Source organism: Empidonax traillii, unplaced genomic scaffold, assembly GCF_003031625.1.
Source record: "Empidonax traillii isolate 1590-97213 ecotype Southwest subspecies unplaced genomic scaffold, ASM303162v1 scaffold98:size2021230, whole genome shotgun sequence".
Lineage (NCBI taxonomy): Eukaryota > Metazoa > Chordata > Aves > Passeriformes > Tyrannidae > Empidonax > Empidonax traillii.
The window spans coordinates 1,772,462-1,794,677 of record NW_020955291.1 but is presented as its reverse complement, the minus strand read 5'-3'; the positions used below and the strand labels follow the sequence as shown (position 1 = coordinate 1,794,677).

At 39.3% G+C, this 22,216-nt stretch overlaps 1 protein-coding gene across 1 annotated transcript in view; it reads left to right on the top strand.

Annotated features, from left to right (window-relative positions):
- FHOD3 (formin homology 2 domain containing 3) overlaps positions 1–22,216 on the top strand; it is a 354,314-nt gene that overhangs the window by 211,197 nt on the left and 120,901 nt on the right. The window contains exon 7 of the mRNA XM_027881870.1: positions 17,328–17,439. Coding sequence (XP_027737671.1) covers positions 17,328–17,439 — 112 coding nt within the window. The remainder of the gene's footprint in view (positions 1–17,327; positions 17,440–22,216) is intronic.

The following is a 22,216-nucleotide window of genomic DNA, read 5'->3' as shown; positions in this document are numbered from 1 at the left end:
TGGATATGAATAAACAGTCTGAGGACAGAACTGGAGCAAAATGCTCCTAGCAGAATACAATGCTAAGCAGGACTGCATGCCTTAAAACACCTATTCCATCTAATACCTAGCTCAGGTCATTGATACAAACTGAGCTGTGCTGTCCTTCCCTTGGGCATTTTTATGGGTATTTCACAGAATCCCAGAGTATACTGAGTTGGAAGGGACCCACGAGGATCATCGAGTCCAAACCTTAGCTCTGCACAGGACCATCCCCAAGAGTCACACCATGTGCCTGAGAGTATCATACAAATGGTTCTTGAACTTGTTAGGCTTGGTGCTGTGACCACTTTCCTGGGAAACCTGTTCCAGTCCCCAGTAACCCTCTGGGTGTAGCACCTTTTTCTAATATCCAACCTATACCTCCCCTTCGGGCCATTCCCTCGGGTCCTGTCACTGGTCACCACAGAGAAGAGATCAGTGTCTGCCCCTCTGCCTCCCCTCACAAGGAAGTGGTAGACTGTGATAAGGTGTCCCCTCAGTCTTCTCTCATACAGCTAATCAATCTCTCTGCATATCTAAAGAAGTACATCTTGAGTTTTGGGGTATTTTTGGTAATCTGGAGTTGTGCTCTTTAACCCCATGTATTTTTTTAACACACTAGTTTAACCAGAATGACGGCATTAGTTATCATGCAGTTTATGTTTTTGTTTGCATTAGTCCAAGGTGCTGGGGAAAAATTACCCAGCCACCTGCTGAGGAATACTGCCAGAGCAAGGATTTTGAAGAGGCCAGCAAACACATCCTCATCTCACTCCTGTGGCTGGGGAAGACGTATTATAAAATAGTTAAGCTGCAGCTGCTGGCTGTCTCTGTTTTTAAAAGTAGTTGCTTTACATGTTTGTTTTTCAAGGGGGCCCAGAACACGAGCTTGCTTTTGGGCTGCAGAAGTGAAGTATTTTTTTGTGAATCTGTATGCAGCCTATTGCCTCTACTTTGTTATTTGGTTAATTTTTTTTGTCTCCATGCCTCTATGCCTTTTAGCCTTCACCCTGCCATCCTAGACAGGTGGAAATGAAAGGTTCTGTCAATACCCACTTGTGGGAGGCTGTCTATGAGCTTGAAGGAAAGCTGCAATGCAAGATGCAATTTCAGTGCAGGAGTTGTAGTTGGTTATGCTGAACTAGGGCAGCGCTGGGCCTCCTATGGATTGTACTGTGGATTAGAACAAATATGACTCAGTAATAGAGAGGAGTAGTAGGACTTTTAACTTGCGAAGATTTTTAGTTTGGCCTTAACACATATAGGCAGATCTGCTTTACAACTCAGAGGCAGTAAAGAGAGATCTCTAGCAGCAAGACTGAAATCTAGTCCCTTCCAGGCTCTGATATCTTATTTTCCTGGTTTAAATGTGTGACTGACTATCAAGATTCCTAATTTTTTCAGTTGCATTGATGAAACTGTTGTTGTTGTTGTTATTATTATTCGTAGTCAAGAACTATTCAACTAAATCCATATTTGGATACCTAAAATAATTCTTTCAGATATTCTGGGACATTTTACTTTTGTGAAAGGAAATGTGTCCATGCAGGAACTTTAAGGGTGAGGGGTAAACCACCAAAAAACCCCAGCTTTTTTTTTTTGTAGTGTTTTCATGATCACTGTGGTAATATCTTTCATGCCATTCACACAATTGCTTCATCTCTTTTATGGGACTCTTTAGATGTTTAAGTAAATGTTCCTTGCTAAGTGCTGTGAGAGCCTACCATGAAACACTTCTTAAAAGCAAGCAAAATAACACCAAAAGTAAGAGTTCAGTGTGATTTTAGTACTCTCAGTAAAGTCATCTCTTTAAAAATTGTACTCTATTGAGTTAAAAGGGTCAAATCTCAATTTTGTTTGCTTTTGGCTGAATCTATAGGAACTATTCCCATCAGACATTACACAGCTACTGCAGTGCATTTCACTTGAGCTTTCCGGGATACAAAGGATCATGTTCTGCAGCAGTTTATTTTACTGCTTTTGTGAACTGCTGGCCCTCTTTAGGGCATCAGTGTATTTACTGATTTTTCCTGCAGTTATTCTTGACTTCAGAAGAAAGTGGAAGAAATTTGTTGTGGTTACTTCACGACAAAGAAAGGGTTGTTTTGGGTTTTTTTCCATCTCCTCTCTTTCCTTCTTTATGCTGTACTGCTCCCAAAGAACTGAAACAACAGCCCAAAATTGATCTATGGTGCAAGTCAAATCACTGCTGATTATGATCTCATGCTTCTGTGGGTTCAGCTCTTTGAATGACCATGGCAATTATTTGGCTAAAAACTATACGAGTCCCAGATGCTGAATAGTTCTTAAATACTGCATGTCAAATATGTTTCATTCTAACAAAACAAAACTGAAATATGCGTTAAATAATACCACATAAAGGCACCTCTCACTGTGCAGTGGCTTGGTCAAATGTGTTTAGTCTTTAGGTTCAGAATAGTGCACTAAGGGTCAAATGCTCCCCTGTCTTGGTCACCACTGCTGCAAACCTAACTATAGCTTGGTAGATACAGCCTCCTAGGAATATACAGGCACATATTTGATTTCAGTTATCTTATTACATTGCTGTTTGGCATTTTTAGGCTTGTGGTCACATTTCAGGTGATTTAAGAGGATTCTCTTAATTATTTCTGGGGCTCTGTTACCCTCACTTGGGAGACAGAAACCTAGTCCAGGCTTGTCTTTGAGCTGCACATCCAGATTTCCAGGAAAGTAGGCTTAGGGAGACTTTACACATGCAGATGGGTTAGTTCAGAAGCCTGGCTGGACCTGTCAGTTTTGAATGAGAGTTTCTAAGCCTTGAATACTTGTTGTAGCTGTCTTCTGAGTCTGCTGTATAGAAAACGTTTCTATCCCTTTTGGTCTGGTGTTGAACTATTCCGAAAGTGAGGATGGCTGGTATTATGGTACTGCTGAGGAACTGAAACACAAATTCTGTTGAGTCATTGGAGGTTCATCAGCAAGCCTCTCAGTATTCTCTGAAGTGCTTGAGAAAATTTAGGTCACTTAAACTACAATATCACAAATGTTTACTGTAATCCCAGACCACACCTGGTCTACAGAGAACTATTTGAACCTCATTGCATAAAAGGTCTTCACATGATTTGTGAGCTGAAAAGTACATTTTTAGCATATGTATGGGCATCTGAATCTTAAAATCTTAAGATATGTAGAACTGCTTTGTTATACTGAAATAAAGTAATTACTGTGATCTGGTGAAAATTAGTCTTATGGATCATTTTGTACCACATGTCCCTTTCAGTATATGTGTGTATGGGTGTGTGAGAGAGAGATAGAAAGTAAGTTGCAGGTGCCATGCTTCAAAAAATGAAGTGTGCTTTAAAAAAAAATCTAAGGGTCCTCATTTTTTTTATTCATGTTTTTCACATATCTGTTATTACGTAGTCACATTTTATAAATTAGACACAGTCCTGGACAACTAACTGTAGGAAGCTTTGCAGGCAGTGGAACAAGATGACCTCCACAGAGGTCCCTTCCAGCCTCAGCTCTTCTCAGTTCCTCCCTCTTTTTCTGCTGTCTTGGTACCCACATACATATGCCTTACACTTTGAAGAAAACTGTAAAAGCCAGATCTGCTTTATGAGTTTTAACAAAGAAATTTCCTTTTAGTCAAACTGCAGTTGGGATCTGGACATGGAGGTGAATCTGAATGTTAGAGTTCTCTTAAGGATGTTAACAGGGCTGAAGCTGACTTCATCTAATCTACAAACCTTTGAAACACAAGTGAACATGAGTGTGGTTAAAGCTAACCCCAAATTGGAGAGTCTTTGCCATGTTACCAGAAGTGCTTTATGAAAACACTTCCATTTTTATTATCGAAGCAGGAGTCTGAGAAGTCTTTTTGCACCTCTTTTACCTTTTTATGATTCAAAACATCTTTTGAGTTTGTATGTTTGTTTGATATGCTGTAAAACTGAGGGTGGATGTGGTGAGTTTTGGTTGACAGAAGTCAGAAGAAGGAAGTAGCTTGAGATAGAGAGATAACATTATCTCCTTGAACACTGAACTTCGTTAAAAAATAGTTATCATTGTAATATGAGAGTACTGTCGTCTACAGTAATATCGTGTATTCTTGTAGTTCTCCCACTGTATCCAGAAGTTTCACACCTACTAGCATTTATGAAGACCAAAATGTAAAATATCTCCATCTCTGTCCTCTTTCAGCAAAAGAGGGACTTAGAGTAGTGACACTGCTAGGGCTCTGTAATTATGCAGTGCCTTAGCTGATACACAGTGACTTGTGTCCCCATAAATCAAATTCCTAAATGGCTTTGTGAAAGATTCTTCCACTCACCTCAGAAACCCACCATGTGGGAAGCTGGAAACGTGTCTAGGCTCAGTTACATTTTTGTTTTCACCATAAGGTTCTGTGGATTTAGAAAAAAGCATCTGGACTAGACTGATAATGGGAACTGGATTTGAGGATAGCAACCTCTTCCAGATCTGGGAAAGCCATGACAAATAGGAGATTGCTGGAGAAATGTGACTACTTCTGTTATGTTTAGAAGTCCCTCAGAAAGCATCTTTATTCATTTATTCAACTTTATTTGGCAACTTGTCTAAAAGTAAATAGGTGTGTCTGGTTTTGCAATCAAACCTCTTCTTCTGAGCTCCGTTTTGTGCCTGGTAATGCTCAGAAGTTTGAGAATAGAGAAAAATCTTCAGTCTGTATATGCAGTGAAATACTAGTACCCTTACCATTCCATTAATAAGTGGAATATATATATATTCCTTCTCTAGTTTTACTTTATTAGTTATTCTTTCAAGAAGAGTTTGTGGTAGGTTTGTTCCATGGTTTTATGTGTGATATTTGTCCTTTCAACAGTTTTATCATTTTGGTAGCTCCAACCATTAGTGTGTTGCTGCTTAGGGTGCTTAAAAAGGATAAGCTGTTAGCAATTATTTGGTTAAGAAGGATGTTGTAATAAGTAATATTTTATGGCTTGGATTCTTTGTTGATATACTATCTTCAACTATTTCCATGCATTTTATGCATAGGTTGCTATGATTTTGTGTTTTTACTGTTGAAATGTTGTCTATGAGATTCTATAGTGTCAGGAAAGGACTGACAACCCTATATTAAGCTTACAGGGTTTTTCAGGTAAAGTTATTTATACCCAGCCATAGTTTTGGTATTTAATATGAGTACTTTTTAATGGAACTGTTGAAAGAACAAATTTCACGTGCATAAAACCACAGAATAATAACTGTGCTTGCAGACTCAAATAGTTTTTCCCCCTAGGGTCCTTGAACTCAACCTTGGTATTATTTAAACAGGACATCGCCAAGGCCACTAACTCTAGCAAGTTGCTCCATAAGCAGTAGAACTAATGAAGCAATTTGTTATCTTTCTTCTCCTCCTTCCTCGCTTTCTCCTTCCGATCCCGCGTGCTCTTGGTGCCTCCCTTGGTCTTGTTGTGTGTCCTTTCCCTGTTACCTTTGGTACAAATGTGCCTGTGGCATGGCTGGTGGAAGGCTACATGAGGACTAATTTTCTAGCTGGCTCCCTTTCAAAAAAGACTGGAAACTTCCTTTTCTCTTGTGAAAACCATGACTTGGTGTCTTTTGTAATGCCATTTTCAATTCCGGGGGAAACATAGCTCAGTATTTGTCGAGTATGACAATTCAGTCATAGACAATTCAGATCCCATAACAACAGGAAAGAGTTAGTCCACAAGTGGGCCATGGGAGGGACAGCACAGCTGCCTGAGGAAGCAAGGTTGAAAATGCAGTGCTCCTCATGTCTGTCGTGCGTTTGAGTGGGTTTAATTTTGAAAGAAAACTCTGAGAGAAGGTACTCTGATAGTTTCCTTATTTCTCTGTTTCCCTTTGGCTTTAACCGTAATTCATTGGAGCCACACATTTTGTTGGTGATGACTTTCACAGGTAGGAACAGGGTGAGCTCTGAGCTCCACCTGAGCCGTTCTGTGCCTTAACCAGAAGGAGAATTAAAATCATGAAGACACTCAAGTTTTGAGATGCTGCTTTATACACCATTCCCCTATCAAACATACTGCAGGTCTGAAGCTTGTGAAGCATTCTCTACTGCTGTCATGAAGAAATTTCGTTTTGCATCAGCTGCACACTAGTCTATATAAATCAGAGATCTGGCTGTAATAGGCAGAAAGTAGTTTGGTATGAAACAATGGTGTAGAACAAGTGGACTTCTTTCTACATGGTTTCTAATCTCTTAGGAAAATTATACTGTAGTGATTTAATCTTAAATCTAAAGCCTGCATGTGGAATTTAAAATATTTCTGAAAACATGCATTAGTCAAATATTTACAGGGAACCTTAAAAAAAAAGAAGTAAGATGCAATGTTACATGTTCTGTTTGCCTTTAAAGTTCACAGTACTTGAACTTTTCCATTCATGAAGTGTGATCAGTTATAGCATGTAGAACTGTTGAGTGACTTGATTAATTGCAAATGGCTTTCAGATCCCTAAATGCTTTGCATGAGATGTTACCTTAGTAACAGGTTATTGAATCCCTTCTCTCTTTAAAATTGATTGTTTTTTGTCTTGAGTAAGGTGACTTTATATTACATTAGATGTTTTCACAAACCAGGATGTCACTCAGCACTATGAAAAAAAGCTAAGGGAGTGTGATATGAAAGAGATTTTGGAGAGGGGGAGTGAAGATAAAGTCTTATCTGCAATTAAGTTTGTAAAAAATCTTTTCCTCTCCCATTCATTTTGTAACACAGCTAAGGAAATATCAACTTGGCCCTGCCCAAGGAAAAGAAGTTGCTGAAACTGCCATTCTCTTAAAATTTTCCGGTTGCCAGAGGTTCAGCCCAATGACCATCTGTTGAGGACAGCATAGTTCAAGGCTAACATCATACATCAATTTAGAGGGCTGGTGTGAAGGCTTGGAATGTAACTCTTCTGTCATGAAAAAAAAAAAAAAAGAGTTGCCAAATGGTCCTAATCATATTTCCCTTATGTAGGCACACAAATGCCATTCTTGTGATTGATTTTAGTTTGTAAATCTATTTCTAACGTGTAATTCTAATTCCCTGCTGTTTCATATATTTTTGCTTATTATCTACTTATCGTACTATTACCAAAACATAAAATATCACTGTTGCATCCATTGCTGAACAGATCATCAGGGAATGATTTGTTCAAGAGAAACAGGCTTATTTCTCTACTTATTCTCTCTTTATTTCTCTATTTATCCTGTTCATCAGAAATGCACATTTTATTTAATAGACATATGACGAATTCCTAATGACCCCTCTTGTTTAAACTGGTTTGGTTATGACCTACAGACCTCATGCATTTGCAGTAACTACCAAAAAATGGCCTAGTCAGACAGTATGTTTCCTGATGCTAAGTTGCATTAGAATGATATTATACACATCATGGTAGCTTTTTTTTATTTTTGCATAAGCCTGGTTTAGTACGTGCCCAAGCAAGGTTATGTTATCTAATGAAAGGAAAAGACTTTACTAGACAATTTTACTCTGTGATCCATAACATGAAAATGCTAGAACACTGATGCTATATATAAACAAAGTGCATGTTTATAGAAGACAAAAAGATTATAAAAATGACTTTTCCTTATAAAAAACGTTTTGATGGCACATTACACACAAGCATGAGTTTAACCAGAAATTGCTTCTTGTGCTATTGTAGTTTCTCTCAAGCTAAGTGTTTTATACCTTCTTTAGGATAATTCAATCACAATCTTTACCCATACACAGAAGACAGAGTAGAGGTACTGATGGTGTTCATTTGCCTGGAGTGAGTCCTAGAAGATACCAGCATTAGGGAAGGGTTAATAAAAGCATCAACAGATTGAATATGACGAAACTGCACAATTTGAAGAGAGAAAGAAAATAAAATCTTAGTGTAGATTTTTACAAGCAAAGCGTAATTCCTGTTCTGGACAAAGGCTGATGGCAAATTACTAGTGAAATGTTTTTGTTTTGTGTTTTGCAATGGAAAAAACTAAAACTTTAATTGAAACCAAACCGTTCTTTTTCAGCAATATCTAAAAGAGCAAAAGACAAAGGTGCTCAAAACTGTGTAATAACTAATAGGTATGTGGTTGGGCCCTTGACAAAGGTGCAATGTCACCAGCACAGGAGTCACTTGAGAATAAAGAAATTTGATCCTTTTGTGTCCTATAATCTCCAAGTCCTATCCTGTCTTCCCTTCTAACTCAATAATTACATATAATTTTTACTCATTGAAGAGTTCTTAAGGAAGCCACTGGGGGGATTGGTCTGGTTCAAGGGGAGAAAAGCAAGACTGCTTTTACTTTATGTGTTTTCCTTAAAAGCTGGGAATGGTCTTTCATTCAAACTGTCATAAAACAAAAAACTCCATCATTTTAGAGTACTTCATGGGACGAGAAAATCCCTCCCCTACCTCCCCAAGATAGTCATTGCTATTCCAAAAGGTGGAGAGGGCAATGCCCCAAAAAACCCTGTAGCATCTCCTGTCTCATTCCAGGCTCTGCAGCCTTTAGGGTTTTTTCAAACAATGTCTATTTGATGTGGCAATTGCTGCATGAGTTCATTAGAAATGGCTTTTTTAATGCAATGGGCACATACTTTTTCAAAGCTGCCATCAGAATTGCATGTATTCATCTGAGAGCCACTTTGACCTGCAATATGCTTTGATTTGTTGTATGAATTGCCTGCTGCTGTGTACAGATTTTCTTTTTCATTTTTCTTCCTTCTGCTTCTGTACTATGATTGATGTTCGAAATAATGATTTCCAGGCATAAGCCTTTTTTTTCCTGTTGACCATTCACTAATCATTATTTGCTTATCCCTGTGTTTTGTTGGTAAGCCAGATGAATTTCTTTTTAATTACCTTATTTCTCTTCATGTCAGAAATCTCGCCACAGATAAATGACAGATACACACCACATATGTAGCAGCGCACAGAACTTATAATCATTACCCAGTATATTTGCAAAGTTCTGAGAAACTTTATTTTAAGAATAGTAAATACATGTATTTTTCTGCTGTTCCTAGTATTTTGTGTTCTGTATTTAACTGTTGCTTCCCATGCATCTCAGCTTTGTGATACCTCCCTATGCCATGCAAAAGAAAGGCAGGAATTGGCATGTCTATAAAGCAGCTTTTGGGGCCCCAGCACATGTGAACTCTTCTTTCCTTCCTAGAAAAGGGTGATTAAACTTATTTGGAAAGTTTTGAGTGGTATTCTGTAGGTTATTTGAGTTTCTAAATTTTTCATCATTCTCCTTAAAAGAGGCTGTCTTAAGATTTGGATGGAAAATTAAGCTAACTAGGAACACTTAATTTAGATGACACAGAAGAACTCATTGTTCTGATCATTCCTACATTCAGGAACTATGAATGAAAAGGAACTGAAACACTAAGTAGAGTTGTTACCAGTTTTTGGAGTGAAGTAATTGACCTCAAATGTCACTTTGGAATAGAGAGAGAACATAAAGAACTTGGATTGTTTCTGTGTTCTGTAAGGCATTTAAAAATCCTAGTAACAGGGAATTTCAAATGTTTTACCCCCTAGTGTCTTTCCCCTTCATTATTTGACACCCCCAAACCCCAATTTGTCTGGGTTATGTAAGCAGTCTATACAACACATTTCCAAGGTCTTGCTGAGGATGTGACTGTTCTTTACCATGTTTAGCCAGTCGTGCATATTTCTGAGATAGCTGGTCCTTAGTGATCGAATCAGAGGGGGCTCTTCCTGATTGTGCATTCAGTGCTGGGGCTTTTGGCTGGCTTTCTGTGCAGTGGATGTGGGAAAAGTCTGGTAAGATGCTGAATGCAGTGGAGACATCCTTTTACATAAATACAGGTGAACAGTTTGTGAAATACTGAATTTACATTGTTCCAGAGATTTGAGAAAAATTAATATTTATAAAAAACTACTGGGATATTGTATGTGTCAGGTAAACTGTATTTCTAAAAGACTGGCTACAAATATGCATCCTTGGCAAAGGGCTTTTTTATGCCATGTATGTGCATACTTGTCACTGCCTACCTGGTCAAGAAATGGGGTCACACCCTCCATCTGTTGTGTGTGCTTCCTGGTTTATGGGCTCTAAATACCTTAATTTTTAGCAAAGCTATACTATGCAAAGGATATAAACGTAAGATTATCCAGTTGTCTGTCCTCATCATCATCTGTTTTCCTTATTAGATTTCGGATTTCAAGATGATTCTCTGCGAACAAGAACATACATGGTCCAGGTGCATTTTTACCTTCTAGGGAAAGAAAACAAAAAAAGACACTGGCACGGTTCTGGGAACTGCCACAAAATACAGGCACGTTATGCCAGAGCCTTAGTAATATAGCACTGTGTTGTGTGGTTGTTAGAGGCAAACCTTTTATAGCAGATAGAAAGTTCTCATTGCCCATATCCAAGTAATGCTGAAGTTGAAGCAGAACCCTGAGATTTCTAGTACTGTGTGAACCCAAAGTAAAATAGTAAACTGGCAAAAACAAGGTTTTATTCCAATATATATATTCTTGTAATATATGTACTAGTTTTTTTGTATATGTGCAAGTGTGTATGTGGTGTATATGTGATGCCCGAAAAGGCACATTGAAAACTTCTCAGAGACAGTTTTGAGTCTTTAAGCAGCAAAAGGTATTTATTTTAGGCAACGTTGGGTGCTAGCCAACTCGCACTGGACAAAACTAGCCCAAAGTTATCATGTATGTATCTGTAATTTTACCAGGTGCTGAAGGAGCTTGTGAACTATTATCAACAACAAATACGATAGAAAAACAGAGCAGATACAAACTGGTTGAATCCCAAGGTATAATTTGGAAATGTTATGATACACACTTGTCATCACGCTTTACTATAGATCTTTGATTTTTTTTTCCCCCTTACAATTTTATCCTTGTGCATCTCATGAGATTTAGCCAGAGGCAAATAAGGTAAAGCTGTTCTTAGGTCTGACTCCTCTGTCTGAACAGGAGAGACATGTTGGGAACAACAGGTATGTTGTACAAAATCCTAGGAGAATCTCAATGCTTTTTTGTTTATGCACATCTAACTTTTTGATGGATAAAGTGAACATTACCTGTACTGACCTTGGCAGTAGTGCTGCAAGTTCCAAATGGATCTTGTTAGGACTGATTTTTCTCATTGCAGGTTTTATCAGGCACTTTTTGTTCACCTTCCTTTTCTGACTCTTTTTAATTTGTGATTTCTTTGTGATTCTTTTTTGAAAATTACCCTTTAAGGATACTGAGTCATAGTATAGTCATATGAAAGAGTGGTTTGGGTTTGAAGGAACCTTAAAAATTATCTAGTTCCAACCCCCTGCCACTGGCAGGGACACCTTCCCCTAGATCAGTTTGCTCAAAGCCCCATTGAACCTGGCCCTGAATAATTCCAGGGGCAGGGCATCCACAACCCCTCTGGGCAACCTGTGTCAGTGCCTCACCATCCTCACAGTGAAGAATTTCTTCCTAGCATATAACATAAGCCTACTCTCAGTTTAAAGCCACTAGTCCTTTTCTTAAAATCAGGGAAAATTATGGGTGTTTCTTTTGGCATCACACCATTTGATTCTGTTTACTCATTCTGAATAAGAGAATATGTATTTGAGCACAAGTGAGTAGTGTGCCATTGTGTGAATGAAGGCCAAACACATCCAGGGCTGGGTTGGCAGGAGTGTAGCCACCAAGTTGAAGGAAGTGCCTTTTCCTGTTTGGTGCTGATAAGTCAGCACAACGAGTTCAGGAGTCCAGTTTTGGGCTCCTCAGTATGAGATAGATATTTACCTACTGGAGCGAGTCCAGCGGGTGTTCACCATGATGGTGAAGTGGGGTGGGGCACATGATATATGACAAGGGGAAGTGGGTTTGTTCACCTAAGATAAGAAGGAAAGTCGTATTCGGGCCATTCCAACTTTAATCATTACTCTGAGATTCTCTCAAGCCCAATATTTATGTTTTCCTTTTTCTTGATTATTACAAAGGAAAACATTATATTATGATAATATTATATATTACAATATTGCCATATAGTACTATATATTTATTTTATATATTTGTTATTTATTATAATGAATAGTGGGTTTATATATATACTATAGATTATGTGTTTTATTTAAATATGAATATAAAACCTTGCATTCTGGGAAGATCTTTCCTCCTTTTGCGAATGGAAGGTGATTTTATCCCCTTGTGAAACATGAAATTGAGCTGCATTGCAGGTACTGGCAGGATGCCAGTGGGCTCTTCCTGCAGCACTAGATCTGAAGTCGGGGGCGTTCTTACACCTCACAAGAAAGAAGGGCTCCAGCTTCCCTGTGCACCTCTCATCGGCAGAGTGGGCACTGGTTGCACTGGGTGTTTCTTTAGCTGCAGCTCTGCTTGGCTGTATCCTATCAAAAGCATGAGTATGTGGCCTGCAGTAAGTCCATGTCTGCACTTGGAATAGGACTTGAAGGATTTGGCCGTAGTAAATCCTCGTTTAAAAACCCAATGCCTGTTTCTCCTTTAAATTTGAATAGTGTAAATCCAAGCCAACTGCATCTCCCAGAGGGAAATATTTTTACTCATTTCTCTTTTTCCTTTCTTCCTTAAGGAAAAAAAAAAAAAAAAGAAAAGAAAAAAAAAAGAATCCTAAATGTTTAAATCTGAACTTTGTAAATATTGCTTTGGTCTTTCAGTCAATGTACTTTGTGACAACATTCCTTGTAAAGGCTAAAACCTTTCCTGACAAGTGATTAACAACTGGGATAAGCCCTTCCATGAGATATGAGTTTTGCAGCCTGTTGTGTGGTATCTTTGGCTGAGTCTATAATTGTCTAAACATAAAGAGATAAAAAGGAAAGGTACTGCCAAACTTCACTGTATAACATGAAGTGAGAGGGAGAGAAAAAGTTTATAATTTTTCTTCCTTTTACGTTGCTGGCTACATCTTATCTTTAGCCAGAAGATGCTAACATCATTTCCTCTCTATAAATTGGCTTACACGTGATACAAAAACACAATATGAACTTTCTTTTCTAACTTAATAGAGGTTTTGATACTTCAGTGCTGTGACATTCCAAAATCCTGTAAAAATATCACTTTACCAAGCCTATGAGTCTGTATATTGCCTCAATGATCCTTCTTTTTTATAATTAAGCAGTAATATTTAAGATGGAAATTTGGATTTAATTGCAATAACCAGTGTTTGCAAAGTGAGAATAACAGGACCTTTTTTTGAGCTAGCATGTCTAACTCTTCTATGACCCTTCTGATATCTAGTCCTGCTTGAAGTAATAGCATGATTGTTCATGGACTTTTAACAGAACTGTGACTATTGAAGCAGATTCACAAAGCAATTGAGTCCATCTTCAATACTAAATAAAGCCAGAAAAAATCTCAGAAGCCATATTAAAAGCTTTCATGAAGTTTTTAACAGTGATTCAAATTATTAATGATTCATCTACTTGTGAATGAAATATGAAACTTGTTTCTGTTGATCCCATTGCTGTGCCATCATGTGAAATAAAGTGATAGTATTGGCTGGCAAGAACTCCCATGATTTCACAAAGGGAAGCAAGAAAGTCAAAGAGTTGCTGCTCTTTTTTTTTTCACCTGTTAAGAAATCTCCCAGTTTGGAGATTTACTTATTTTATTTGCAATGTAACTGTCTACTATTTAATTAATTGAAAAGGCATACCCTGCAAACACATTTTAGAACTCTCTCATGAAGCTGTGAGGATCTCCTACCTTGACAATCACCACAGTTAATTACAAATGGGAACTTTCTGAGTTGCTCTGGTATTTTGAAAGTTGTGAAACAGTTGTTTTTGGTCTTGGTTGAGACCCTTCCCTTTGCAATACCAACACTTAACATGTCACTAGCAGCACGCATAAGCTGCCACAGGCAGATCAGGCCCATAGGTGGTCGTGAGGAGAATATTTAGAAGATAGGCTATGTAAAAAAATTCACTGTGCTTCACATGGGTCCTGGCAGCAGGTATCCCTAAACAGACCTTTCAGAGAGAGACTTCTTGATGCCATGGTGGATAATTAGAGTTGATTTTAGCATGAACATGTCAGTCTCTGGACTGTTCTTGTGTCTGGAGGTGACAGGCAATCACATGTCTTGGAGGGGCTTTGGCTGGTTGAAGACATCAGTCTCCTAGGGGCAGTACAGCTGCTCAGTGATTGCCTGCTTCTGTCAAGAAGCACTGTTAGAGCAGTATTAGGAAGCATTGCAGGATGAGCACAAAGATTATGTGGGTTAAGGTAGCTGGTAAGTCCCCAGTACAGGCGTTGTGCAGCCTAGTCTAGGACTGCAGTGTTTATTTTTGTCCTTGCCCATGCAGCAGACAGGCTTAAAAGTGCCCACAGGGATCTCAAGTGCCATTTTCTATTGAGCAGGAAAAAGCATTGTTTTAAATGTAGCTTTTCTCAAAGCTAGTGTCTGTGCTGACTGCAAGCAGAATGTGGCCATGGTATGCACCTTCACTGGAAAGCACCTTCCCTTCCAGGATGGATTGACTGTTTTTTGGGGGAGTTGGATAAGCCCTGAAAATTTGCAGATTGAGGAACTGAGAGTGTCCTTCTAGTACCTCAGTGGCAGCCAAAACGTAGCTTTTCTAATCACTCCTTTTCTCCAGGACTACTTCTGAGTGGTGTTTATTCCTTACAATGCCATCTGCTAAGTTTGTTAAGCACAGGAGGCTGATACTTGCAGAGAGCACCCAAAATCAGCCAGCTTGAGCGTTGGTCTGGTGCAACTGCACTGGGCCTTCCTGAGGCTTCACAGGATTTGCAACATAGCAGGTACATAGGGACTAGCTCCTTATTACAGCAGCTGCCATGGCCAGCAGGCATCACTTTGAACAAAGATATTGCCAAAGGTTCTTCTTTCTGGAAGAAAAAGAGATTTACAAAATTAGAAATTAAGCCTGGTATATCTCCGTCTGATTGCTGTCAAATGGAAAGGTATGGGAACTTTGCCATGCAGCATTTATGTGTAAATGAATCTCAGTGTCACCATGTGGCCAAGCCTTGAAGTTTTAAGAACCATCAAAAGTAATATCCAAGATTTCCTTTCTAGGGAAAAGATCCTGATCAGATTAGAAGGTAGTATGTAAGTGGTTATCTGGGAAGTATGTTACTGCTAGAACAGTTTACAGTAATCTGGTATAACTCCTATTTTACAAAGTAACATTACAAAACAAGCGGAGACTTTTTGAAAATTCGTACAATATGTCCATTAAACAATTGAACTTGATTGCTAAGGGAAATGTCATTGCAGAGCAGAAACACCATGGTATTGGCCTTACAGGCAAATACACAGTTGTCCAGTGCAATTGTGGGGAAAGGGATTTGTTGTGTTACTGGGTTTCAATTTCCTTTTCTTTGACTACCCCCTCTATCTATGAAGTACCACAGCAGCAGTACAATTGTGAATTAGGCTAACCAAGTGTCATAAGGGACCTGGTCAGGTTTTTTGATGGGATTTCCTGGCTGTCAGCCCTAAAATGAACCAATTTGATAATACATCAAGCCTGAAAGAGTCTAGATTCAACAGCAGAATATTTCTCATTGCTAGTAGTGCCACTGCAGTGCATTAGGCTCAATTCCATGTGAGTGAGTAAAATCCAGGAAGCTATGGAAATAGCTGGGTCTGTGGTGACACTAAAGTCTGTGTTTATAGCAGCAAGCTGCAATGTAGGTCGGTACCTTCGAGTGAGCTCTAGTACATCTCTGTGAGCGGCTATGTGAATGTAGTAGCTTGAGCCTATGCCTGTTTCGCTTGCAGACTTTTTTAGAAAATAGACACAGTTGCTGTCTTGGTGTACATCTATGAAATGATTAATGATGACTTTTTTGCCTCTTAGAAGAGTTATGTTGGGAGGACTTGAAAAAAAAATGAGGGGATGGGATTAAACCAATATTGACAGAAACTATATGTAGCTCTGAAACAGTTTAGCAATATGGTATAATGATTTTTTTCTTTTTTTTACTTCCCCCTGGGTGAGACATTTTAATGACCAGGTGGTTATGTTTCAGAGTGCCTATGAGCTTAATGTAAGGAGACAAAGACATGGACTTTCTGGAACATGACTTATCTCTACATGAATGCGTCCTAAAGTAGATCTATAAAAGTTGTCAGTTGCAGAGGAGAGCATAGTGTCCACATTACTGTAGCTATTTCATTAAAAATCTTACATGTTGTTGGATATATTCATTGCAGACCAATGTAGAAGAAAAATACAGAAAACTTGGAAATACATGGGGTTTTTTTCTGGAGCTTGATTCAAGCACAGTAGGTTGGAAATTGTGTTTCTGGGACCAGCAGCGTATTACTTTTTATTTGGCTTTAAATCCATTGTTTAGATTGAGAGTATAGCAAATTTAATCTATAATCAGTTGTCACAGTAAAAGCCTTCTCTGCTGGGCATGTACAGCCCTGGCTATTAAAAAATCCTTCCCTTTCACATTTCCTTTTACTAAAAACTCCAAATATTTCCTTAAGTAAGGGGCTGTTTTTTCACATACCTTGTCATGCCAAGCACTCATACTTCATCATCCCTAGAAATTCTCACTCAGCTCTTTTAGTCAAATGATCCTCTCTGGAAATAGGAGATCTGTGATGAAATTGATAGAGTTTGACTATTGATTTCCAGTAGATCCATTTTACCAGTGCTGAATCTTTGATGAACTCTCTCTCCTGGGGCTATACAAAGAACTGTATTTGAAAACTCACAGGCAGAATGCTCAGTTCCAGTAAATCACGCACTTCATGACAGGATGGGTTAGCTGGAGTTTAAACACACTTCCTCCCACGTTATGTTTAATAGTTAAGATCAATCTATTTAATAATGTAAGCATTGAACAGTAACATTATAAGAAGAGAAGAAAGTATAAGGAAGAAATCATCCCATCATACAACATTTTGACAGGATTAACGGCTTACAGAGAAAGGAGGAAATAAATTGTGTTGAGAAATAAAGAAATATATGCTTTGTTACTTCGGTAGGTTCTAAGTACATCAAGCTTTGGGCTGCAGTGTTGGGGATATACGTAGGTGGAATGTTCAACCTTTTGTTACATGTGGCAGTGTTAAGCTTTCATTTGGATTCACTGACTATTGGGACTTCCCTAGAAAAGCACTGTGTCCAGTGAATGAAATTTTCAGCCAGCTGGCTACCTTTCATTTTTTCGGTGCTGTCACAGCTTAATCTCTTTTGTTTGTCTGTTATTACCAGATGTGGACTGCTGCACATGCATCTTGCCCAGTGTCATTTCACACATGTGGAAGTGCTGTGGTTTGCAGTATGACAAGTTGCACTCTTTTCTTCTAGTTTCGCCTGGTGGTAAAGACAGCACTGAAGCTGCTGCTGGTGTTTGTGGAGTACACTGAATCCAACGCACCGCTTTTAATCCAGGCAGTATCTACTGTTGATGAAAAGAGAGGTGAGTAGCCTTACTTGGGGGTTGCAAAATCCCAGCGTCACTGAGGTCAAGGTAGCATTTCATCACTGATTTCAGTGGTGTTAGAGTTGCTGTCATGATGCCTGCTTTGTGCAACATACCATTCATTTCTTGATTAAAAGCATATTGTGTGGTTGTCTGAGGAATTAATTATAATGGGAAAGTAAAGCATGAAAAGCTGAGGAACTCGATTGCCTTCCTGCACACCACAGTCACTGCCCCTGCCCTGCACCCACATGCAAAGTAAACCCCCTTATATCTTCCAACCTCAGAGGCTCCTCCAGGCAAGGCCGTCTTTCCGCTTCCTTCTGAGAAGCAGCAGTCTCATTTAGAAGAGAAAATGATATCTAATCAGTGTAATCCCTTTGTAGAGAAACACGAGGTCAGTAATAGTACAGGCCTTATAGTAAAAGCAAAACCATCTGTTGTTACATTAAAATAAAGCCCTTGAGCAGATTTTATACTATGAAATCTGTTACCCTTCAGGCTCATGAAAAATACTTGAATATGTATACTGTATTTTTTACAAATAAATAGAACAAAAATGGTTCTTTCTTGTTCTTCCCACAAAGCCATCACTAAGCTCCTGGGGCATTCTCTCTTGATGCAAAACATTCCTTTGCCTCAAGGAACGTTTTTGAGGTTAGGAGATCCATTGTTGTGGTCTCAAACATTGAGGTTGAAAGCAAGGTTCCCTTTGTGGAGCAACTGCCTCCATGCTGAACTTGATATGGTAAAAGTAAAACAAGAAAATACTGGTGGTCGGGGAAAAAAGAAAGGTGGTGCCAGAAATAGGAGAAAGGAGCCAGATTTAGCTTTCAGCTATCAGAATGCATTGAGAAGAAAAAACATATAAATTATCTCTTGTGGCAGGGAAGAAGGCAGGGGCAATTCCAAAACAATGAACTCTGCAGGTTGGCTTTCTGTTTTGAATTAAAACCAATAAACCTTACAATACCATAAGCATAAATGTAATTACAATATTCATGTAATTGTGAGCATGATGATTTATTTTTGTAGTCAGTATTGCCTCAGCTTTATGAACTCACTGGTATTCTCAACCTGTGCAAAGTGCCATCTATTGACATGCTGGTAAACCTCATTAAAGGAAATAGAGAAAGGAGGACCCTAAACAAATTACCACACTCTGTGTATTCCCTTCTATATCTGTAGAACAGCCTTAGGCGATCATTTACATGTCCTGAAGTAATAAAACAACTTAAGTAGCAACATAAAACTTGAAAAAAACTGATATGTGTAGATAGATGAGTATCATGATGAGAGGTTTTATGGGAATTCTCATACCCATGCTTTGGTGGATTGTCTTGAAAACAACTTAACCCAAATATACAGCTTTCCCTTCTTCTTTTAAAAAAAAAAAAAAATATTTTAATTGAGCAGTTGTACTTAGCTCCTTAAGAGATTTTTTTCTGGTTTTATATTTAGTTCCCTTTTTATGTCATCGATGTAATAGTCAGAGTCATTTTGGTTGGAAAAGGCTTTTAAGACCATCAAGCCCAACCATTAACCAAGCACTGCCAAGTTCATCCCTAAAACATTCCTCTCAGTGATACATCTACACATCTTTTAAATACCTCTGGGGATGGTAACTCCACCACTTCCCTGGGCAGCCTTTTCCAAAGCTCGACACCCCTTTCCATAAAGAAATTTTTCCTAATAACCAATCTCAACCTCTCTTGATGCAACTTGGAGCTATTTCCTCTCATCCTGTTGCTTGTTACCTGGGAGAAGAGACTGTCCTCCACCTCACTACACCCTCCTTTCAGGTAGTTGTAGAGAGTGTTAAGGTATTCCCATCAGCCTCCTTTTCTCCAGGATAAGCACTCTCAGCCACTCCTCATAAGACTTCTGCTTCAGACCCTTCAACAGCTTTGTTTCCCTTCTCTGGGCACACTCCAGTACCTCACTGTCTTTCGTGTAGTGAGGGACCCAGAAATGAACACAGGATTTGAGGTGCAGCTTCACCAGTGCCGAGTACAAGGGGATGATCACTTCCCTGGACCTGTTGGCCACACTGTTTCTGATACAGGCCAGGATGCCATTGGCCTTCCTGCCCACCTGGGCACACTGCTGGCCCATGTTCAGCTGGCTGTCAACCAGCACCCGTGGGTCCTTTTCTGCCAGGCCACTTTCCAGCCACTCTTTCCCCAGCCTGTAGTGCTGTTGTGGCTGAAGTGCCTGGACCTTGTTGATCCTCATACAATTGGCCTCATCCCATTGATCCACCCTGTGTCATCAGTCCTTCCTCTCCTCCAGCAGATCAACACTCCCATCTAATTTGGTGTCATCTGCAAACTGACTTAGGGTGCCCTGAATCACCTTGTCCAGATTGTTGATAAAGATATTAAACAGGAGTGGCCCGAACACTGAGCCCTAGGGAACCCTACTAGTGATCAGCTGCCAGCTGAATTTAACTCCATTCACCACCACTCTCTGGGCCTGGCCATCCAGAAGTTTTCTATGCAGAAAACAGTGCACCTGTCCAACTGTCCAACCCCTGAGCAGCCAGTTTCTCCAGGAGAGTGCTCTCAGAGACAGTGTCAAAGCCCTTCACTTTTAGTTGTGGGTGTGTTATGTTTTAATTTTTATTTTTGAATCAGTGGCTTATAATTGAGGAGTACCAACCTTTAATGACTGACAGAATAGAATACAGAGGAAGAAAAAAAGCAGTGTGCCTCTTCTTGAATCATTGTCATAAATCTCGCAGGTATGTAATTAGGTTTAGCACTGCTTTGATAAAAGTCCAGTGTTTCATGTACATACAAGGTGATGAGATATGACATAATTCTTCAACATGTGTACCACACATGATTAACATAAAGAACCCCATATTAACTCAGCCTGGTTTCAAAGCAATCCCGTCTGTGGTTTCTATGTGTGAATACATCCATATGCAAACTGAAGTACAGAGATCCACAGAAGTACCAGCTTTACTCTCAGATGCAAGCAGACCATAAGTGAATAACTGCATGGCCCTCATCATGTAGGAAGTAGCTTCTACTTACAGTTCCATCTAGCTCCCCCCTTCCTCCCGCCTCTTCTTGTTTTAGAACCCCAGAGGAATTTGGTCTCTTTTCAGTTTAAGCATACCAGACTGCACAGGCTCTGGAAAGTGGAGCTAGCATTACACTCTGCTGTCTAGGGCTGCTTTATCATGAGCATATTTTAGGTCAGAGATTAAATCCCCAAGACTGACCTGGACACTGTCACGTACTGATTTTGAATTAAGTATCTGCTACCCGACCAGTTAAATTATTTGTAAATGGCCCTCATTATCAGTTCCCTGCTTCTCCTGACATTTTATTCATAGTTAGGTATGCACTAAATTAATGCCCGTGCTCTGGGTAGGAGAATCTGGAAGGATGTAATTTCACTCATGTTTAAATAGCCTGGAATACAAGATGTTGAGGTCTTTCCAAGAGTATTACTTCCTTTCCATCCTGTGTCTGCTGGAGAAAGACACTCCCTAAGTCAGTGGCATTACTCATGTAAGTTTCTGCGCTTGTGCAAGGTTCTTCCTGCTCTATACATACTGTGCACAGCCTTTATAGCTGAGATGTCAAGATTTTGTGTATGACGTGAATTACACCGTTAAAATAAGGATTTAAAGAGAGGAAACTGAGAAAAAACTGAGACTTAATGGCTATGTTATTCAATAAATAGAGTGTATTAATGTAATATAGGCTAAGCTGTTGCAACCTCATAGTTCTTTGTGTGTCTGTGCACCATGCTTGATTACTCGGAATGCTGTGAGTAGCATGAGGGTTGAGACTCCAGCCCTCCTGTCAGAATGGCTGCAATAAAAAGCTCTTCCCAGTGACAAGCCTGTAAAGGGCAGTCGAGCAGTTCTCATTTTACCCATTAGAAGGCAGGAGAACACACATAAAACTCAACCCCTGCTGTTTTACTTCAGTGAGCCTGTTTCATCACCCCTATCGATTTTGCCACAGGTTTTGCATAAAAGTCATAACCTTATGGGAATATCCCCATCTGCTCCCAGAAGAATCCCTGGGATGCTACATCATCATTCTTCTACATCAGGATTGGGTGAAGGAGAAGATTCACCTATTCCCTAACTAGAATGAACAGGAGGCAGTACTATCAGTGACTTTTGATAGAGCTATTCTAATATGTACCACATTAAACCTTTCTTTTCAAATGCCATTTTCTTCATTATTATCTCAATCTGAACAGGTCTCTTGTTACTTTAAGCATACTGGACTGTACAGGCTCTGGAAAGTGGATCTGAGAGTGGATGAGAGCAGACACCTGCTCTCGATCTGCGCATATCATGTTACTGGATCATGGGTTGGCTCTCATTATATCTTAGCAAGGAATATTAACCCAACTACAGTAACACAGTAAGTTCATGGTGCAACTTCCATACCAGAACTGCCTTGCCCCTTGGTGGGTAGATGGCCTTATGGCCATGTTCACTTCTTGTCTGTTCAGATTGACCATAATGGGGAAAATATCATTTGAAAGGAAAGGTTTCATCTAGTACAGACTGTAGCTGGCATTGATAGTATTGCCTCCTCTTGACTGTAGTTAGGGAATAGATGAAGAATTTGGAATTAAAGCCTAGATTTTGGAAATTGCCGAAGTTTATTAGCAGCAGTACAGTGAAAGCCTTTAAAAGATAGATGAGCTATTACAGGGCTTTCCTTGCCTTTCAGCTGTTTACTTGCCTTACAGCTATTACTTGCCTTACTAGTAAGGGTGGCTGGTTAACAATTTT